Here is a 22,401-nt window from a genome sequence, read left to right on the forward strand (position 1 = left end):
TAGCTTAGCAGGTTCAATATCCAGTACAAGAGAGGGAGGAAGGGAGGGAGAAAGGAGAAAGGAAGGAAAACTAGCCCTCAATATATCCCTTTTCTTGGTCTGGCTTCTTCCTCTCAGGATAATTATTTTCAGAGTCCTGGCTCTGCCAAGAATTACCTACACAATCTTATATAAATTAATAGTGTTACTTATGTTTTATGTTGCACCTATGAAATGGGGCAATTAATTTCTTCCATGTCCTCCACCACCATCACCATCAGTAGGTTTCTGGGATAACGACTGAACTCAAAATGACCTCTAATGCTAAGGTCCTGTGTGAACCCTGATGTGTTGAGGGGGATGGATAATTGTAAGGCTCATCCACTCAGGACTGGGGCTTTTGAAGACTCTGCCTTTTTCTAGTCAATCAGAGGTAGTCCCTTATTCTTGTCATTGCCAGAGGTACAACAAACCTGTTTCCTCAAAGGTCCAGTTTAAGAGATGAGAACACTACACCTTGAATGTCTTGAGCACTCTGAGAAGGAGCCCACACTGGAGCTGCGGTCTCTACAGAAAGCACAGGAATATGAACCACAAGACTTAGCTGAGCTCCAAGTACAAACTTTATTTCTATTACAAGGAAGCTGATAATTATAACAGTAAAATAAGAAGGGAAAGGGGCTCTGACACTTGGTTTTCAGATCAAGTGTGAGACTGGGGCCTTAATCCTGATCAGGGCAGAGCCCAGTGTGGCCCTAGTGGGAACAGGAAGCCCTCAGACCTCCCCATTAGAGGGCAGTGAGGACAAAGGAGTCACCATACCCACGAAGAGCAGAAGGCAGTGATGCCAAATGACAAGGAAGCAGCTTGAAACACAGACCCTAGTCCACATACCTCCAGCCAACTCTTCCAAAGGCCTTGAACCTAACAATGAAACTGGCCTGAGCACTTTCCCCAGAGCTGCTCTATACACACACCACAGGCCCAGAATCTGGAGTGAGCAGGGGCAGTACAGGGGAGAAGTTGCCCAAAAGCCCCAACTTAGGACCCCACAGTTAAGAAAATCACTTCATGTTGGGAACCAGATTTCCAGAACCCTCTACTCCTTCCACCAGGACCACAAAGCACCAAGAAGCAGTGGTGATGGTATTTCAAAAGGTGAAGTCCTGGTGGGCCAAGAGGCCATTATCTGTACCAAAAAGTGGCAGCTAAGGCTGAAACAATTCCCAATAGCCTCCCTGCTAACCCTCCCTCAAACCCCCAAACTCCCACAGCACAATTTCAAAAGACACAAAATGGCGGCCGTAACCTAGAAAAAGAATAATCCGGAAAATCTCCCCTGCCTAAAGAGCCAGAGAGGTGGGGCCTGCACCAAGGCAAGGGCTGCTATGCATAGGTAGAACCGAGGCGAGGGTCTCTGCAGACACCACTACTCCTCCTCTTCTTCCTCCTCTGCATCCCCAGCTCCCTGCTGCTTCGGGGGCTTTGCCTGTTGAACAACACAAATGAAGAAGTTTTACACAGGAAGTTACAGAGCACTCCTCCTCCCCTACAGCCCTGAGGATGTCCAGCTTCCACAGAAGCCTCCTCATCAAAGGCCAAAGAACAGCCCTTAGTTCTCTGGCTTTTCATGAAGAGCTACAACCTCCAGACTCCCAGCAACTCCTCCGACTTCAAAAGCCTCACCACTCCCATCTACGTGTGTTCTCCTTGAGCATTATGGGCTGGATCCCAAATTACCTTTGCAGTTCTGTTGCGGTAGTTGGTGGCTGCAGGGGTGACCCGTGAGCTTCTGCCACCTTCACTCCTACCACTGAAAAAATAGGAATAGAAACCAGTTCCTGAAATGCCCCTGAGTCAAGGTCCAAAAACTCAAGAGGGAACAAACAGCTGGTAGCAGAGCAAAAGGAGCTTTCCACTAGCAAAGCACACCAACAAAAAACCTCCTGAACGCAGGGCATAGTGGCACTTGCCTGCAATCCCAGTAAATCAAGAGGCTGAGGCAGGAGGATCCCTTCGCAATTTAGTGAGACCCAGTCTCAAAATAAAAAAGGGCGGGATACAGCTTAGTGGTAGGGATGGAACCCCTGGAATTCAATCTCCAGAACCACAAAAACCAAAAAAAACTTGGATACAGAAACAGATAACCATGTGGGCAAAGTCCAAACGCTTCCCCATGGCACTGATGAGGACATAATTCAGAGGTAAAGCACATGCTTAGTTAGCACGCATGAGGTCCTGGATTCACTTCCCAGTATGCACACACACAAAGACAAACTCCTCCTTCCCACAAAGTGCAGTCTTACCCAGGCTGGACGAGTATGACAAGACCTTTTGCCCATATTCTCTTCAGCTACTCCCAATTTCCATTCCCAGGCTACGGATTCTTACCTTGCTCCATATCTCCCAGCAGGCCCAAGGGGGAAAGAGGACACAAGGTATTCTGGGCGGAGATTTCGAACTGGGCATGTGCCAGTGTCCATGGCCCCATTCTGGCTGCTTCTATTTCGCCCCCGTATGTCCTGGCTCTCTGAGTTGCTGAGTTTCAAAGGGTTGGGCTGGCTCCCCGCTGTAGGGCCTGATGTTGATTTTGATAGTCGGTTACAGGTAGTTGTAATATTATTAATGGGTCTGCTGGGGGGCAGAGGGTAGATGGGTCCTTTAGCTACTTCCTGCTTGATATCATCCATGTAGCCAGAAGACAGTTCTCCTGGGAAGAGAAAATAGTGACAGCTTTAGGGGAAAGCCTGCTCTTACCATTATTGATGGATTCAGGGCAGGAACAAAAAGATTGCAGAGAGAAGACAACTGCTCACCCCTAAAGGCTACTGGGGCCCATGACCCCAAGAGAATCACAAACACTGTCTACTCTGTACATTGATTACCTGACCCCTCAAACACAGCCCCCTAACTACTCATCAATGTAAATAGTTATGCAAGCAAACCTTGAAAAACAATGTTTTTGGCCTTTTTGGTACCAGGGATTGAACCCAAGGGTTCTTAACCACTGAACATCTCTCTAATCTCCAATCCTTTCTGTTTTTTTTTTAGGGGGTAGGTACCAGAGATTGAACTTGGGGCACTCAAACAGAGCCACATCCCCAGCCTTTAGTTAGAGACAGGTCTCACTGAGTTGCTCAATGCCTCACTTTGGCTGAGGCTAGCTTTGAACTCTCAATCATCCTGCCTCAGCCTCCCAAGCCACTGTGATTACAGGGGCGTGCCACAGCGCCCAGCTATATTTATTTATTTATTTTTAGTTGTCAATGGACCGATTTGTTTATTCACAGTGCTGAGAACCAAACCCAATGCCTCACACATGCTAGCCAAGCCCTCTACCACTGAGCCACAACCCCTGACCCCCCAACCCCCTTTTTATTTTTACTTTGAGACAGGATCTCACTAAGTTGAGAGCCTCAATGAGTTGCTAAGGCTGCCTTGAACTTGCAATCCTCCTGCCTCAGCTTCCCAAGTCACTGGGATTACAAGCATGCACCACTGTGTCCTTGTTTTCTTGTTGTTGTTTGTTTTTGGTACCAGGGATTGAACTCAGGGGTACTCAACCACCGAGTCATGTCCCAGCCCTATTTTGTATTTTATTTAGAGACAGGATCTCACTGAGTTGCTTAGCACCTCACTTTTGCTGAAGCTGGTTATGAACTCATGATCCTCCTGCCTTAGCCTCCTCAGTCACAGGGATTACAGGAAAGCACCACCACATCCGGCTTCTAATTGGTTTTGAAGTAGAAAGTTTCAATAAAAGTTTACTTGCCTAGTCATGAGGCTCGTAAGTAATAATAATAGAGTACATCGACAGGAGATTTACAGGTTACAAGCTCTGACTCTAAGTGTGTGTCTCATAGCCGTCCTTAAAGCCATTACCCTATCAATCTACACTTAGGACAGCTTATCTAATATAGAACCACAGCCAGCTACAGAATTCCCCAGGAGACCCTACTGGGCTTGGTAACTCAAGATTCAGGCAACCCCATTAGAGCAGGGGTGAGAAGTGGTAGCAGGCCCAAGCCAGCAGTGGGCCTATGGCCATGGCCAAGTCCTGGCTAATACCCTGGTGTCTGACACGCCTCCTGGGCAGCTCTGGTGAGGTCTCTTGAAGCTGGGAATGCTGTCTAGGAATCTCCTCGATCACATGGTTGTTTGCCATGGCTGGGCGTTGGTCGCACTGGTCCTAAACAACAGAAGTCAGAATTAGTACCTCAGAACTGAGAGTGGTGAGAAGAAAAGGAAGAACAGCAGGTTAGGTTAGGTGATCAGACCCCATCTGGAGGGGTTCTTTGACAACCACTAACAAAGTCCTGGGCACTGTAATATAGGAAACACCTGGAACGGAGCATCCATTCACATTAGCAGGTGAGGCACCAACAGAAGCACTTTCTGATCTGTGTAGGAGTAAAGGAAGGGCTGGTCTTGGGAGCCCAGAAAAGCACTTCTATACTTTGCCCAGAGTATATGGGGGTTTATTTAATAGACAGCCAGCACTAAGCTTTCTACCTCTTGAACCCAAAGCATAAGACTTTCTTTACTACACTTCCTGGATTACAAGCCCCAAATGACACCACAATGAGAAGGATGTGCCTGGTCAAAAGCAGAATGCGTCAGTGACCTCAGGGAAAGTCTCAGTAAGCCCGCCTGGCAAGGCCTCCAGGACTGCCCAAATGTAGTCCTGGATCCTGAGTCCTCAGAAGTGACATGATGGTTTCAGTTCCTACAGGGTGGACAAAGTCTCAAGGCTAGAAGTACAATATACCTTAGATAGTCAGTTCACGGTGCAGGGAATGGCCAGAAGCCACAAGAGTGGATTTCTGTTCAGGATGGAATGCAACCCAAAGGCTAAAGTAGACTCTCAGTTCTGGAAGCCTCAAGTTCATTTACAGAGGATCGGCATCGAGCCAGGTAGGTGAGTCCTTCAAGGAATCTTACCTGGTGATGGAACAGCACCTCTTCTTCCAACTGTACCCCACAGAATTCACATGGGATGATAACACTATCTTCCACAGGGGGTGAACTGCTCAGCCCCATCAAAGAGTCTAACTGGTTACTTGTAGCCTGTTGCAGAAAGTTCTGGAAGATGACATCAGGATCCTCCACCCCACTGGAAGAAGAGCTGCCGGTATTGAGTGAAGGTAAGGCACGTGAAGGGTTACAGCTTGTCTGTCATTCAAAAACCATAGATTAAAAAAAAAGAAGAAGAAAATCAGAGGCTAAGGAAAAAACTACATTCCTGAAACATTTTCTGTAAGAAGTCACAACATTTTAATAACATTTTAATAGTAAGGAGAAGGACTAAAAAAGTGTCAGGGGAATGCTGACAGAACATTCACTTTACTTTTAAACACTTCCATGTTATTTTTTGCCAACAACTTTTTAAATTAAAAGATTCAAGATTCTTCCCACTGATATACACTAAAAGTAAGGTCCAAATATTCTTAGTATCCTTATTAATTAATAAATTGTCCATTGCTGCTCCCAAATCAAAGCCCAGAAGTATTCAAATACTGTTCTCTCCATCTAGGGGAGGAAGGCAGGTTCCATCACCCAGAACACAGGGGCTACTCAGCAGTCTTGAAAATGCCAGACAAGGGTGCACCAAATCAGACCAAGAGAATGTTGAGGGACAAGATGGTTCCTTCTAATCAGTAATCCTCAAACACTAAGACAACTCTCTATTCCTAAATGGCTCAAGAACCATGAATCATTCAAATAATATCTATTTTCTTTCATATACAAAGTTTGAAAGATTCTTAAAAACTAGGAAAACTCAGAGGCTGCCTAAAGGAACTTGGCAAAGTGGTACCATCAGGAATCAGAAGAGCATATCACAGGGTGATAGGCTATCAGAGAAGTAGGCACAGATTCTCAGGGTACACACAGGTGGAACTCCTGTCCTAGCCTTCAGAGTGTCCATCAGGATAGTTTCTTAACAGTCATGGCTGATCCAAGTCTGCAAGTATGGGGTCTACATTGTTAGGTGTACTGAGGTAAGGGCAGAAGGTCACATGCCTTCCAGGCTGAGAAAATAATATGCAGAAAGGATCATTAAGTCTTCATGGAACTGAAAGGACTTCAATAAAGCTCCAATAAATCAAAATGTAGCATGAAATGAAACCAGATCAAAAAATGGTCAACAGAAATATATACCAGTCACCACCATGTGGAGAGTGTGCTGGATGGGATGAGACTGTTGGATCTGCTGGAATGAATATTACTTTTTCTAACCTGTTAGTCATTCCACAGTAGAAAAGAAAAGTTAGCACTCCTACAATAAACAGTGTATTAAATATCTGTTTGAGACTTCATGTGGCTCACATTCCCCCTCACAGCTCTCAAGTAGTATTCAACACACCTGATGGTCAATCAGCAGTTCCTCTGGGTACAGCTCCTCACAAAATTCACAAGGCAACATGGTCTCATCAGCTGCACCTAGGTATCAGGCCACATGGTCAGACTCAAAAGGAACAAAAACAAACTTGATTTCAACTTTTTATTCCCCTTGTAACATTTTATATAAAAGTTTGACTTCAGTCTGGGATATAACTCAGTGATAGACCACTCCTGAGTTCAATCCCCAGAACCACATACATACATAAATATAAAATTACCCTTATTGGTAGTGTCCCTAGGTACTTGCCACAAGTATATATTAATCTTCACAAAGGAACATGCCAGAAAACTTAATGTTATCTCTCTCTCTCTTTCACACACACACACACACCAGCAAGCCTCCATGAATAAGAGCCAACAGGAATAACAAATAGCAAAATATACCTTAGGTATTGGTATTTTCAAACAAAGGAAAAATAAGTCTACTAAACATGTTTTAAGGGGCTGGGGCTGGGGCTCAGTGGTACAGTACTTGCCTCACATGTATGAGGCACTGGGTTTGATCCTCAGCACCACATTAAAAAAAAAAATGAATAAAGATAATGTGTCCACCTACAATTAAAAATACCTTAAAATACATGTTTTAAGATATGTTAAAGAGGGAACTATTATGACATGGCTAAGGTATGAAAAGATTATTTTAACACATAATGAGGTACAATGAAGAATCAAACAATTCAAATAAAATGATAAAATCGATAGAGTGAAACTTCAATAGACTTATCAAATTACAAAACAGAAATAACGAAGTAGAAGATCAATTAACTATTCATTGGATTAGACAAAGGGGAAGGAAGGGAAGGGAGGAGGAGTGGAAATAGGAAAGACAGCAGAATGAATTGGACGTCTTCTCCTAACCTTATATGTGAATAAACAACCAGTGTAACTCCACTCATGTACAACCACAATAACTGGATCCTAATTGGAACGAGTTATACTGATTCTATGTAGTGATTTTGTTAACTAGAAGACAGATAAGAAATCACGAGAGCTGGGGAGGTGGGGCGGGTGGCCCAGTGGGAGAGCACTTGTCAAGTATACCTGAGACCCTGGGTTCCATCCCAGAACCACAAGAAGAAAGGAAAAAAGAATGAATCATCAGAACATAGCATAGAAGACAAAGAAATGGAAAAACCAGAGTTAAGAGACATGAAGGACAGAGTTAAGCCTAACACACATAAATGGGATTCAAGAAGGGAAGACTACAGAGAATACAAGAGAAGCAATAATCAAAGAAGTAGCAGATGAGAATTTTCTGACTACATAAAAAAATAATAAAAATGCCTGTAACCCAGCAGCTCGAGAAACTGAGACAGGAAGATGGTGAGTTTAAAACCAGCCTCAGCAAAAGTGAGGCACTAAGCAACTCACTGAGGCCCTGTCTCTAAACAAAATACAAAATCAGGTTGGGGATGTGGCTCAGTTGTTGAGTACCCCTGAGTTCAATCCCAGATACCAAAATAATATATATATAAATATATATGTATATTATATATAAAATATATACATATTTTATATATATTTTATTTATATATAAATATATAAAAAAATAAAGTACTGGGGCTGTAAAGTACCTCAATTCCCAGTTTATCAATAAATAAAATAAAAACTCACCAAGTTATTTTTAAAATAATAATATAGTATATAACCATTTTTTGTTTTGTTTTGTTTTGTTTTTCAAATTTTTTTAGGCACAGCCATCTCAATTCAGGATTACAGGGTTTCTGGGCCGCCCACTGTGCCACCCCATCAAGACCACCTTCTTGCTTGGCTTCAGCCTCCACCACTACCACCACCTCTTCTTCTTACCCTCCTCCTCCTTCCCCTCCCTTGAGCCCCAGCAATCATTTTTATTATATATGTATATATATTTTATTATATACGTAAACTATATTTTTAAAACTCTACAATTGGGGCTGGGGAGATAGCTCAGTCGGTAGAGTGCTTGCCTTGTAAGCATAAGGCCATGGGTTCGATCCCCAGCACCCAAAAAAAAAAAAAAAAAAACTCTACAATAAAAAAATGCATTGTTCTTAGCAAAGCATAATGGCAAACTCCTGTAATCCCAGCAACTCAAGAGGCTGAGGAAGGAGGATCACAGATTGGAGGTCAGCCTCAGCAATTTTATAAGATTTTTCTCAAAATTAAAAATAAAGCAAAAGGTCCAGGGTTGTAGGTCAGTGGTATAGATATAACTAAGCAGAAGAGTACTTGCATAGCATGCATGAGGTTTGATCCCCAGCATAGCAAAAAAAAAAAAAAAAAGGGGGGGGGGATGAATTCAGCAAAATAGCAGGCTATAAAATCAACATGCATAAATCTAAAGCATTTTTATATGCAAGCAACAAAACAGCTGAAAGGGAAATGAGGAAAACAACTCTATTTGCAATAGCCTCAAAAAAAAAAAAAAAAACAAAACTTGGGAATCAATCTAACCAAAGAGGTAAAGATCTCCACAATGAAAACTACAAAACATTGAAGAAAGAAATTGAGGAAGACCTTAGAAGATGGAAAGATCTCCCATGTTTTTGGATAGGCAGAATTAATATTGTCAAATGGCCATACTACCAAAGTGCTATACAGATTCAATGCAATTCCAATTAAAATCCCAATGATGTACCTTACAGAAATAGAGCAAGCAATCATGAAATTCATCTGGAAGAATAAAAAACCCAGAATAGCTAAAACAATCCTTAGCAGGAAGAATGAAGCAGGGGTATTGCAATACCAGGACTTCAACTATACTACAAAGCAATAGTTAACAAAACGGCATGGTATTGGCACCAAAATAGACAGGTAGATCAATGCTACGGAATAGAGGACACGGACACAAACCCAAATAAATACAATTCTCTCATACTAGACAAAGGTGCCAAAAATATGAAATGGAGAAAAGATAGCCTCTTCAACAAATGGTGCTGGGAAAACTGGAAATCCATATGCAACAGAATGAAACTAAACCCCTATCTCTCACCCTGCACAAAAATCAACTCACAATGGATCAAGGACCTTGAAATCAGACCAGAGACCCTGCATCTTATAGAAGAAAAGTAGGTCCAAATCTTCAACTTGTTGGCTTAGGATCAGACTTCCTTAACAGGACTCCCATAGCACAAGAAATAAAAGCAAGGAGCTGGGGATATAGCTCAGTCGGTAGAGTGCTTGCCTTGTAAGCACAAGGCCCTGGGTTCGATCCCCGGCACCCAAAAAAAAAAAAAAAAAAAAAAAAAAGAAATAAAAGCAAGAATCAATAACTGGGACAGATTCAAACTAAAAAGCTTTCTCTCAGCAAAGGAAACTATCAGCAATGCAAAGAGAGAGCCTACAGAGTGGGAGAATATCTTTGCCACTCATACTTCAGATAGAGCACTAATTTCCAGAATATATAAAGAACTCAAAAAACTCTACACCAAGAATGCAAATAACCCAATCAACAAATGGGCTAAGGATATGAAGAGACGCTTCACAGAAGAAGATCTACAAGCAATCAACAAACATATGAAAAAATGTTCACCATCTTTAGTAATAAGAGAAATGCAGATCAAAACTACACTAAGATTCCATCTCACCCCAATTAGAATGGCAATTATCAAAGAATACAAGCAACAATAGTGTGTTGGAGAGGATGTGGGGGAAAAAGGTACACTCATATATTGCTGGTGGGGCTGCAAATTAGTAGGGTTGGGGGGTGCTGGGGATATAGCTCAGTTGGTAGAGTGCTTGCCTCGCATGTTAAAGACTTTGGGTTCAATCCCCAACACCACCAAAAAAAAAAAAAAAAAATTAAGGAAGAAAAACTGTAGATGCAGGCATATGGTTTTTTTTTGTTTTGCTTGTTTGTTTGTTTTGTTCATACCAGGGATTGAACCCAGAGGCACTTAACCACTGAGGCACATCTCCAGTCCATTAATATTTTATTTTGCGATAGGGGTCTCCCTGAGTTAGTTGTTCAGGGCCTCACTAGGTTGCTGAGGCTGGCTTTGAACTTGTGATCCTCCCCAGCTGCTTGGATTACCGGGTGTATGCCACCCCAACCAGCAGTATGTGCCTTTTATCCCAGCAAAAGTTTGTAGCCAACTGTAGCAACTTACTAAGACCCTGTATAAAAATGAAAAGAAAAAGGGTTGGGGATATAATTCAGTTGTAAAGCACCCCTAGGCTCAATCCTTAGTATGAAAAAATAAATAAAATTAAAGGGAAAAAGTCATCAGCTATCCAAATGTCTTTCTTTCTTTCTTTCTTTTTTTTTTTGTGGTGCCGAGGATTGAACCCAGGGTCCTATGCATGTGAGGAAAGCACTCCACCAAATGAGTTATATCCCCAGACCCCCAGCCCATTTTTCTTCTTCTTCTTTTCTTCTTTTCTTTTTTTGTGCAGCTACCCAAATTTCTAACATGCTATTTATCTCCTTTACCCAGGTCATACAAGACTCAAATTTCTTAATTCCTATTTTACCTAAATTAACAAAATGTTAAGAAGTCACGCTACTGTTTTTGGAGTCATTATTCAGATAATGGCACAAATAAAAATCAGTTGAGAGAGCTAGAGCTGCTTAACCTTCAGGTCCCTAAAATCTCTTAAAATTTGAGTGTTTTAAATATGACATACATCAATCACAGACCTCTCTTTTGTTACTCTACAAAAAAGACCAAAGGATAGTTTATTGTTTGCGTTCCAGCTTCTATTTTTAAAAAGGCTTTTTTCACATGGGGTTGCTGGGGAACTGAACCCATGGCCTCCACTGAGCTAAACTCTAACACCCTAAAACCAGCCTTAATTCATAAGTCATTATGGATTAAGTATGTGCTAAAAAGAGTTTTTTTAAATAGGGGTGCGGAGGGAAAAGTATTTTATACTAGAATGACAACAAGTGAATGTAAAATAAATTATAGAAATAAGAAAAAAGTCACCATTTACAGTCACCACAGCAATACTTGACTTAAGCAAGAAATATTAATGCTAAAAGAACTAGGTAAGATTATATGAATATCCCATTCCCCAACAATCTCAAAACAACACAAAGATAAAGGGGAAAAGCTTTATAAGACATATAAAAGATAGTCTTATTGACCTTAATGGATAATGAGACAAACCGATATCTTAAGGAAACAGAAACACCAAAAGCACATTCCTGACAAAACTGTAAACCAGAGCTCTAAACATGGAAAAACTATCAATTTAAATTGAGGAAGGAACAGTCTGCAAAACTGGCCTGGCCCTTTCAAAGTGCCAAGGACCTAAAAGATTAAAAAAAAGCGGGGAGGAGGAGGGGGCTCTAAAGGACATAATGTAAAAGTAGGGAACTTATGTTAAATTTCCTGAGAGTGACACTTATTACGTTTATACAGGAGCATGCCCTTGTTCTTAAAAGATATATAATGAAATATTTAAGAACAAAATGCAGGGGTTGTGACTCAGTGGCCGAGCCCTTGCATACATTGCATGTGTGAGGCACTGGGCTCAATCCTTAGCACCGCATAAAAATATTAATGAAGTCATGCTGTCCTTCTGCAACTACAAAAAACTTCTTTTTTTTTTTTTTTTTTAAATAAAATAAAATGTTGGGCTGGGGTTGTGGTTCAGTGGTAGAGCACTCACCTAGCATGTGTGAGGCACTGGGTTTGCATCTCAGCACCACATAAAAAAAATAAAGATACTGTGTCCATCTACAGCTAAAATATTTTCAAAAAGAATAAAATGTTGCCCTTCCAACTTACTCTCAAATGGGCCAGGGGAAATATACATAGAGGTAAATGTGAAGAAATAGTAAACTACATGAATTCAGATGAGGAATATGTGGGTACAGTTGCAGAATAAGCAAACCTACCCTCATGTCACTCAGGGAAGTGGGCCCACCATGAGACTGGTCTGCCTCACAAACAGCCCTCAGAAGTCCTGTTCTGCCACCGTGGAGGCCTGGCCTCATTTTGCAGACTCAGGGCCAACATGAAGTCCAAGTTTGCACTATCTTCACCACCCTCTTTGGGAGGCTGTCGGCTTCTATTCCTTTCCTGCCTTCTTGTTTCTTCAACTAGAATAAAAAAAAACAGCCAGCACTCAAGACACATTAGAGATGTTGTAGATACACTCAAGTTCTATACCTACCAAATGGCCAAAACTGAAAGACATTTAGCCAACTCCACCCGTACTCTTGGCTCTCATAGGTCTCTGAATGATGTCTAACATGAATATAAGGATCCATTATTATTCTGTATGTTTATTAAAAGAAATATTACTGTATAAGTATGACTCAGGTACTGTGCTAACATATTTTATATTTTCTAGTATTACAGCAATATGACTTAACGTAGGGATCAGACTGCCTGAATTCAAATCTCAGCTGTACCATTACCAACCCTCATGTCTTTAATGAGCATTAAATGTATTAATACATGTAAAACACTCTATAAATGTCTAAGGTATGTTAGATACTTATAGCACTGCATTATCATGAACTCTAACTGCAGGCCAGGAAGAAAGAGCTTTTTTTTTTTTTTTTGGGGGGGGGGGGTGGTACTAGGAATTGAATGCAGGAGTGTTCTACAACTGAGCAACATACCCAGCCCATTTCTTATTTTGAGACAGGGTCTCACTAAGGTGCCAAGGCTGGCCTTGAACTTGTGATCCTTTTGCCTCAGCCTCCCAACTAGCTGGGATTACAGGCATGTACCACCTAATGTGGCCTATTATTTCTATTTTATAGGAAAGTTGGGTAATTTTCCCAGTATTAACCAGCTCTATAATCAGATTTCTCTAATCAAGATCTAGTTGGTCCCAAAGTCCTGTTCCCATTTGCCCTAGAATTTTTATAATGTTCCAGTTTTCTAATTCCAAGCTCAACTCACACAGATTATTCTGAATTGGAAAGGGGGCTGTCATATTCCTTTGGTTGGTAGTCCTATTGCGGAAAAGGTCTGATTCAAAGGCTCTCAGAGGCCTTCGGGGTAGCCTCATGGGAGGGTCCAGAGCTTCAATTTGTCTCAGGAGCTGGGATGCAATCCAGATTCCATCTTGACCCCAAGACTCATCGTATGTATTAGGAGATACAGCAACCTCATTCTCCTTTCCTCCTCCCTCTCCCACAAACTTCAGGGTGAGACTTCAGGTCTTTCACAAGGACATTGCGTCCACAGTTGCCACATAGCTCTGTCCGGGCACCACAGTAATCTTCATGTTCCTTCAGTTTGAGAACAGAAAGTTCCAAATCACAGTGCTGGCAGACAGCAAGCCGCAGAGGGCACTCAGTCTCCTGCAACATAGAGTAATGAGGCAGTTAATATGCACATCTAGGAGATGCTGTTTATTCAGGGCAAAGAAAAACCAAAAATATGCACTTTGATATTCTCTTATGGACTGTGGATGTAACTCAGTGGCAGAGCACTTGCCTAGCATGCATGAGGTCCTAGGCTTAATCCCCAGCACAAAGAAAAATACTTTTTTTCTTCCAACCCTAGCTTCATTCCTAATGCTTTCTATGTATTTGACTGTCACAGTTTCCCCTTTTGTTCCTGCCACAAAGCTTTACAAAGGAAAGCAACTCTGAGAAGGAGTCTACTAAGCAAACACAAATATAGCATCATTTTGTGCACAACATAACAAAGTAATCCAAAATCAGACATTGCTCAGAAGCAAATAACAAGAAGGAAAGCAATTCAGATGTTTTGTCAAAGCTCCACCAGTTTCCCCTTATTGCAATTTAGTCTCAAGTAATTAGTAATGAGGAAGAAACTGTGCTTTAGAAAAAAACTTCACATTTGTATTTAGCATTCCTTGGCTTTAACTGGACCAAATAAACCAGAAATCATCAATGACCCCAAGAGTATAAATATACTCAGTGGATGAAGAATAAAACTTTACATTTAATTGGAAATTCTTACTAAAGCATTAAAACATTACAATGATATGAAAGGGGCACGGATATAGCTGAGTAAATAGCGTGCCTACAATGCACAAGGCTGTGAATTCAATCCCAGTACAAAAAAAAATTCACATATTTTAGAATCACTACATCAAAGCGCAAAATGTCTTTTCATACAAATGAAACTCAAGTCATATTATAGAATCTACTCCAAACATTTTTAGAGACAATTTTACATATTCTTTCATGCCTTTAAAATTTTATGCCATGGTTTTGTGCAAGGCCCTGGATTCAATCTCCAGCACCAAAAAAAAAAAAAAAGAAAAAAGTGATTATTATCATGTAGCTATAATTCCTCATTCAGAATTTTTTGGGGTTTTTTTTTTTGTGTGTGTGTGGTACTGGAGATGAACTCAGTGTCTTGGACATGCTAGGCAAGTGTTCTACCACTCAGTAACTCCCAGTCCCTTTGAAATTTTGAGATGAGGTCTCACTAAATTTCCCAGGCTAGCCTCTATCTTGAGATCTTCCTGCCTTAACCTTCTAAGTAGTTGAGAGCTGGGATCACAATTGTACACTAGTAAGCTCAGTACAAAATTTTAATTTTTAAAAATTATTCCACTGGAAAATACTACTGGATTAAGTTAGTCAATTACAAATGAAAAATAATTGCTGGCCCATGCCACATCAGTATTGTGTTAACAACTCTAAAAACTCCCAGGAACTTACAAATAAAGCAAATAAAGTAAAATGCATTCAAGAAACAGAAGTTTTTTGTTTTGTTTTGTTATTGTACTGGAGATTGAACCAGGGGCTCTTAACCACCAAGCAACATCATTAGCCCTTTTTATGTTTTATTTTCAGACAGGATCCCACTAAGTTGTGGAGCCTGGCTTGAACTTGCAATCCTCCTGCCTCAGTCTCCCACATTTCTGGAATTATAGGTTGTGTGCCACCATGCTTGGCAAAACAGACCAATTTTTAAAACACTAGATAGTTAATCTCTGATCTGAAATTGTCATAGTCTGGCTGGCAGGCACATTAGGGAACATCCTATATTCATGTCTTTACAATAATCGTTATATCACCAAGGGACTTCCAGAAATAGGTGAGAGAGAAGTTATGAGGACAGTTTACTAGAGGTTGTTTTTACAAAGCAAGCAGATGCTACAACCATTGAAGTACTCGTTATTTCTGTTAATGTGATCTCAATCATATCCTCAAGCTGCTAAAGCCTAATAAAACATATCAAATGCTTAGGAAAAAAAAAAAAATAATAGAACTGGGTTGGGGATAGAGCTCAGTTGTAGAGGGCTTGCCTTGCAAGCACAAGGCCTGAGTTCAATCCCTAGCACCGTAAAATAAAAGAGAAAATATATAAAAATAATGGAATAAGTCTGCAAGGTATTTGAAATGTTATTCTCTAGACTGTGGGGTTATAAGTGATTCTTATTTTCTTATACTTTCCCTCTATTTTTTCAAATTTTCTACATTGAATATGAATTACCTTTTACAATTAAGAGTAATTATAATTATGGGATGGGGTTTGGGCTCAGTGGTACAGTGCTTGCCTAGCATGTGTGAGGAACTAAGTTCAATCCTCAGAACCGCATAAAATAAGCAAAGTTATTGTGTCCATCTACAACTAAAATTTTTTAAAAAGAGTAATTTAATTAATCAAATTAACTTATTATGACTTTGTTTTCATGGGGTCTTTTTTTTGTTGTTTTGAGGTACATAGAAAAGACACCAATCTGAAAAACATACCTTGATAAATTTTTCTATATGTATATGTGAGTACTACCTTAATAGTTGCTGGGATTTTTTTTCTGGTAAATTAATATCCTCATTCAATTTTGACCAATTTTATCTCACCTAGTAACCACTGATACCATATACCATGTTCTCTCACCAAATGGTGAGAATTTCTTTAGGTGTAAAAAGCATGTTATGCAAGTGATCAAGAGGTCATAATGAAATTATATCACGTAGGCAGATTGATTAGGTTATCCCACCCTGGCAACACCAGGCAATAAGACTGCCAACAGCCAAACCCCAGAAAATGTTAAGTATCAGTTCCAAAGGGAGAGACTCTGAAGATTAAGCAGCCAGACAGTGCAACAGCCAGGCAGTCAAATCTGGTAGCAGTCAGAGCTCCCAGTAGGTTTTGAGAGGCAGTATACAGGTGAGCTGGACAGAGAACAAAAACATCATCAAAACTGGTTTCCATTGTGCAAGTGGCTATGTAATCTCAGTGGGACTGGCCCCATGGTACCTCACTCCCTCATAGTGTAAGAAGACTAACCTCATGCTTCTTTAATTGCCTCTTCTCCAACTTCTTATGACATTTGCAGGTCACCTAGGGTAAGAAGTAACAATAATGTGACTTAGTGACAATGGATCACTTGTTTATTGCACAATAGCAAGTATGATACAAGTTATGGACAATAGCAAGTACAACACATTCATAACGTTTGGGTAATTGGTAGTTCACCTGACAGTGTTCTGTAGCCATGTGAATCTCCATGTCAGATTTGGGAAATGGTTCCTTGCAGATAGGACACATACCAATGTTCCTTTGACAATGGATCTCATGGATGGTAAGTTAAACACAGGAATTTCTTTTTTGCTACAGAAACAGACCAAAGAAAAAAGCAAGCATTACTAATTGTTCTATCTATGCCTTTTCTTGAAGTGATTATCACATAGAAATCTGTTCTGTCCAATTTTTAGTTTCCATCATCTCTCTTCAGTGAATACCTAGGCTACAAACTTTAAGAACTAAATTCTGAAGGTTCAATCTTCAGAGGAACATTCTGAGTTACCAGAGCTGTGCATCACCTCTAAAAGCTTAGTCTTGCTTTCTCCCAAGTCAGAGCTGATCTCAACCAACGAGAATTCAGATGCCAAAAAAAAGCTGAGTTAGGCTTTTCTTCTTCCTTCTTTCCTCACCCGCCAAGTACTAGGGATTGAACTCACCAGCACATTACCACTGAACTACAACCCCAGTCCTCCTTATTTTTTTATTTTTTATTTTGAGACAGGATCTTGATAACTGCCCTGGCTGGCCTCAAACTTGGAATCCTCCTGTCTAAGCCTCCCAAGTTGCTAGAATTATAGGCATGTGCCACAACACCTAGTAAGCTAGGCTTTTCTAAAACTATCCATGCCCCCAAGTAGAGTGATACACTCCAGGATTATTTGAAAAACAAAACCAAAACAACATACCACTTATTTTCATTATCAATCTCAAGTAGTTTAATTTTATTGGTTTTTATTACCTGAAAGAGCAAACCAAAACAGTATATACCAGCTCTGGGATAGTCAAAATGGAAGGGGAAATTACCTTCATTATGTCTACATGACTTGGAAGTCTCTGCCTGGGTCATTATAAACTACGTAAAACTGTACAAAAATGAAATCCGACTGCTCCATTCCTGTCTCTTCACTCACTCACTTTGTTTAGTGATCCAAAGATCATACCTCAGTTGCAAACAAGACTGGGGCAAGGGACAATCCAAGTGAAAGGGTAAGACCAACTAACTTGAAAAGAGCATATATTCCATCAAACTACAGACACATATGCTATTCAAAGGCTCTACTTTTATTCATTGGATGTAGTCACTGGAAAATGCCAACTATACAGTCTACCTAAAGACTGAATTAAAAGAATGCCACCTATTAGTATGTCATCTAGAATAAAAATTCAGAAAATAAATACTGAACAGAATCAGTGCAGATAGTCATACATAGGCAAAAAAACTTTTTTTTTTTTTTTGGCCTTTTTAAGAGTTTGTTGTTTTTTTATTTTTTTGTTTTTTTTTTTAATGAAGGCATTGCTGTTGCCCAGGCTGGGTTCACATGATCCACCAGCCTCAGCCTCCTGAATAGCTGGGACTAGCAACAATCTTCTAATATCTTATTTTGCTTCTGAAGCTGAAAGTAAGAACCCTCCCATGCATTAAGAAACAGCTTATTTCTCCTTGTAGAGTTTCAATCCTCATACATAGTCTAAGAAGGATTTCAGTGTAGGATGAATGGACTCCAGCTACTCTCAGTCTCTCAATCTGAAACACCTATACACCAAAGTACCATTTTATTTCTTCGATGGTGGAACTACCACGTTTGAAACCCCAAGGAACTCTCATATCACTGGATGGTAAAGAAATCTACTATGAAAGATAAAAACTCAAAATGAACAAACAGGGAATCTATCAATGGCAACACATTTAACTACGCCTATTTCTCCCCAATTCCTAGTTTTTGTTTTCTGTTTTTTTTTTTTAAAGAAAACACTAGTTTTAAATTAATTTTTAAAAATTTGGGGGAAATACTGAGGATTTAACCCAGGGGCCCTTTACCACTGAGCTACATCCCCAGTCCTTTCATTTTATTTTGAGACAGGTCTCACTAAGTTGCTGAAGGTCTTAATAATTTTCTAAGGCTGGCCTTAAATTTGGGATACTCCCACTCAGTCTCCTGAATAAAATTTTTTAAAATTATAAAATGTATAGTGGAAAGAGCTATAAATCAAAGTTATCAGTTCAGCTGTACAAAGTGGCACACATCTATAATCCCAGCGACCTGGGAGGCTGAGGCAGCAAGATTGCAAATTGAAGGCCAACCTGGACAACATAATGAGAGCCTGTTGCAGAAAACAAAAATAGCAGCAAAAAAACTCAAAATATCATCTTAAACTAGTTTGTTTTGTTTTTGGTATACCCAGAGCCCTTTCTATTTTTTATTTTGAGACAGGGTTTCATAAGTTGCCAAGGATGAACTCAAAATTTGTGATCCTCCTCCCTAAGCCTCCCTAGTCATTGGGATTACAGGGTTATGCCTCTGCATCCCCTATTAAAATTAACAAAAAGTAAAACAAGTTAATCACAACTATTAAAGATACTATGACGGCTGGGATTGTAGTTCAGTGGTGACATGCTTGCCTCACACAATGAAGCACTGCATTCGATCCTCAGTTCGATCCTAAATTTATTATAAAAATAAATAAATAAATTTATTATAAAAATAAATTTAATGAAGGGTCTACAACTAAACATTAAAAAGATACTACAAAACTAGTATTCTAATATATTACTGATCATAATATAAACTGCTTATAAGCAACCTGGGGCCAGGCATGGTAGTGCACTACTGCAATCCCAGCATCTCAGGAGGTTAAAGTAGAAGGATCACAAATTCAAGGCCAACTTCAGCAATTAAATAAGGCCCTAAGCAATTTAGTCAGACCCCCATCTCAAAGTAGGGGGAGGGGGAGGCTGGGGAATGTATCTCAGAGTTAAATGGGTCAGAGTTCAATTTTCAGTACCAAAAAAAAAACCTGAAATGTGTTTCCAGGACCATAAAATTGTACACTCTTTTTTCTTTTTTTTTGATTGAACCCACTGACCCATATCCCTAGTCCTTTCTATTTTTTATTTTGAGACAGGGTCTCACTAAGTTGCTGAGGCTGGCTTTGAACTTGTGATGCTTTTGAACTTGTCTCAGTCTCCCCAGAAGCTGGGATTAAAGTAGGTGCCACTGGGCCTGGCAAATTATACACTCTTAAACCTCATAATCCTACTCTTGGGATTAGGTATGAATAATTGTATTACAGTATCATAAAATGATAAAAAAAAAAAAAATTAAAGTTAAAATCATCTTAAGAATTCCAGGGCTGGGAGATAGCTCAGTTGGCAGAGTGCTTGCCTTGCAAGCACAAGGCCCTGAGTTCAATCCCCAGTACCGTAAAAAAAAAAAAAAAAAAAAAATATTCCAGCATGGTGGTGCACTCCTGTAATCCCAGTGGCTTGGGAGACTGACACCAGGAGGAACAAAAGTTCCAAAACCAGCCTCAGCAAAAGTGAGCCACTAAGCAACTCACTGAGACCCTGTCTCTAAAAGAATACAAAATAGGACTGGGGATGTCTCTCAGTGTGGAAAAAAATGAAGTCAGTTATTATTACTTAAAAATAAAAGAATCTGAATTACTTTTTGTAATTTTGGCTGTTATCTTCTTTTAGCAAAAGAAAATCAAGAAAATAAATGTCTAGCTTTCATTCTGCAGGGTTACTCAGGACACCTGTTGATATGAAGTATTCTATACATACAAGAACACTAAAACTTTAGGAATGAAACAAAAAGTTTAGAATTGAAATCATAAGGGGCTAGGGGTTGTGGCTCAATGTAGAGCGCTTTCCTGGCATGTATGAGGCCCTGGGTTTGATCCTCAGCATCACAAATAAATTAATTAAATAAAGGTCCACTGACAAAAAAAAAAAAAAAAAAAAAAAAGAAATCGTAAGTCACTGAGTGCAGTAATGCACACCTCTAATCCCAGCAACTTGGGAGGCTGAGGCAGGAGAATCATGCATTCAAAAGCCAGCCTCAGTCACTTAGGCCCTAAGAACCTCAGCAAGATCCTGTGTCAAGGATGTGTTAAGGATGTGTTAAGGATGTATGTAGCTCAGTGGTTAAGAACTCCTGGATTAGATTCAATCCGTGGTACAAAAAGAAAAAAAAAAAAAAAAAAAAGTTCATGGTAATAAAAATAAGTAAGAATCAAAGCAGTTGTTAGGTAAGGCCACAGGGCATTTACTACCTACATTTTCACCTCCTGAGAAACCTTAAAATAAAAAGGTAAAAGATATAAAAAAATAAATAAAAGGTTGGAGGATACAGCTCACTAGTAAAGTGACGCTGGTTTAAATCCCCACTACCAAAAAGAAAGAAATTAAATAAAAGTTGCTTAAGTTGGGCATGGTGGTGCAGGTCTGTAACCCAAGTAGCATAGGAGACTGAGGCAGAAGCATCAAGTTCAAAGCCAGCCTCACCAAAAGCAAGGCACTAAGCAACTCAGTGAGACTCTGTCCCTAAATAAAAATACAAAATAGGGCTAGGGATGTGGTTCAGTGCTCAGGTGTCCCCAGAGTTCAATCCCCAGTACTCACGCCACCCCCCAAAAAAAGTTGCTTAGATGGAGGAGTTTGTATAGGCTTACTCAGTCTTCATGATTATGTTTTCTTCTTTAAATAAATTGCTCTGGTTTTGAATAACCTTGTCTTCATTAGTTTCTATTAGCACACCATTTTTAAACTCCCTTAACATAGCTATTTATATACTGTCCTAGGACCCAGACTCCTTCAAGTGTGGACTGAAATTAAAATATAACCAATATATCTGTTTTATTATAAAATTACATATTTTCTTTTAATCACTTGCTTTACTGATTACTTGAATCAACAATTATACACATAAACACAACAAGACAAATAGTTTATTAAACAACAGAAAAGTGATAATGGCTAATACAAAGAACACCTTATTAAGCAAGACACCATCGATCCATACAGGGAAAGAATATTATGACTAGCCGTTGCTCTAATTATATCCTAATTCTGCTGAAAGTTAGGCTGAACATAAAGAAAAGATGTAGCCTCAGTGGGCCCCTGGGTTAAATTTCTAGAACCAAAGGAACAACAACAACAAAAAAGTTCTAGTGAGATAAGCCATCTCAAAAAACCAAGGAAGAATGATATCGCTAATAAGTGGAGATGACACATAATGGGGGTGGGAAGGGTTAGTGTTGGGGTTGGAGTTGGGTTTAGGGAGGGGGGCAGGAATGGAGGAAGGAAGGACTGTATAGATGGAGGGGAAGGGTGGGAGGGGAGGGGGGGAAGGGAAAAAATGGCAGAATGAATCAAACAACATTACCTATGTAAATTTATGATTACACAAATGGTATGGCCTTTACGCCATGTACAAACAGAGAAACAACATGTATCCCATTGTTTACAATAAAAAAAATAAATAAAAATAAAAAAATAAATACAAAAAAAAAGTTCTAATCTCATTTACTTATTTGCACAGTATACCACAGAACTCCAATTTTAACATACCAATAAATAAACAAACTTTTTACAGAAGCTAGTTTGTCCTCATTTCAGTAACATTTCTTAGATTTAATCTCTTACCAGTTGTCACACAGTCGAGTATCCTGGTCATCTAGAAATTCAGCCATCTTTAGCTCTTCCTGGAAACTACAAAGTAAAAAAGTATGAACTTTCTATTTCATTTCTGCTTTAAGGATGACATGCAAAATAAAAAATAAGCTAGCATAAAGAAAATGGAACCAAAACCAGTACACTGAAGTATTCTGATACCGA

The 22,401-nt window shown here is 39.7% G+C and overlaps 1 protein-coding gene across 1 annotated transcript; it reads right to left on the minus strand.

The window, feature by feature from the left end:
* Positions 1–1,019: 1,019 nt before the first annotated feature.
* Positions 1,020–22,271, minus strand: Trafd1 (TRAF-type zinc finger domain containing 1). Its single transcript, XM_047561220.1, is given in 12 exon segments — positions 1,020–1,468; positions 1,720–1,792; positions 2,371–2,689; positions 4,048–4,168; positions 4,921–5,151; positions 6,344–6,420; positions 13,227–13,459; positions 13,461–13,630; positions 16,545–16,598; positions 16,734–16,843; positions 16,846–16,868; positions 22,210–22,271. Coding segments are annotated over 12 exon segments (1,518 nt in total). The 5' UTR covers positions 22,257–22,271; the 3' UTR covers positions 1,020–1,408.
* Positions 22,272–22,401: the final 130 nt, after the last annotated feature.

This window comes from Sciurus carolinensis, chromosome 8 (assembly GCF_902686445.1).
Source record: "Sciurus carolinensis chromosome 8, mSciCar1.2, whole genome shotgun sequence".
Classification (NCBI taxonomy): Eukaryota; Metazoa; Chordata; class Mammalia; order Rodentia; family Sciuridae; genus Sciurus; species Sciurus carolinensis.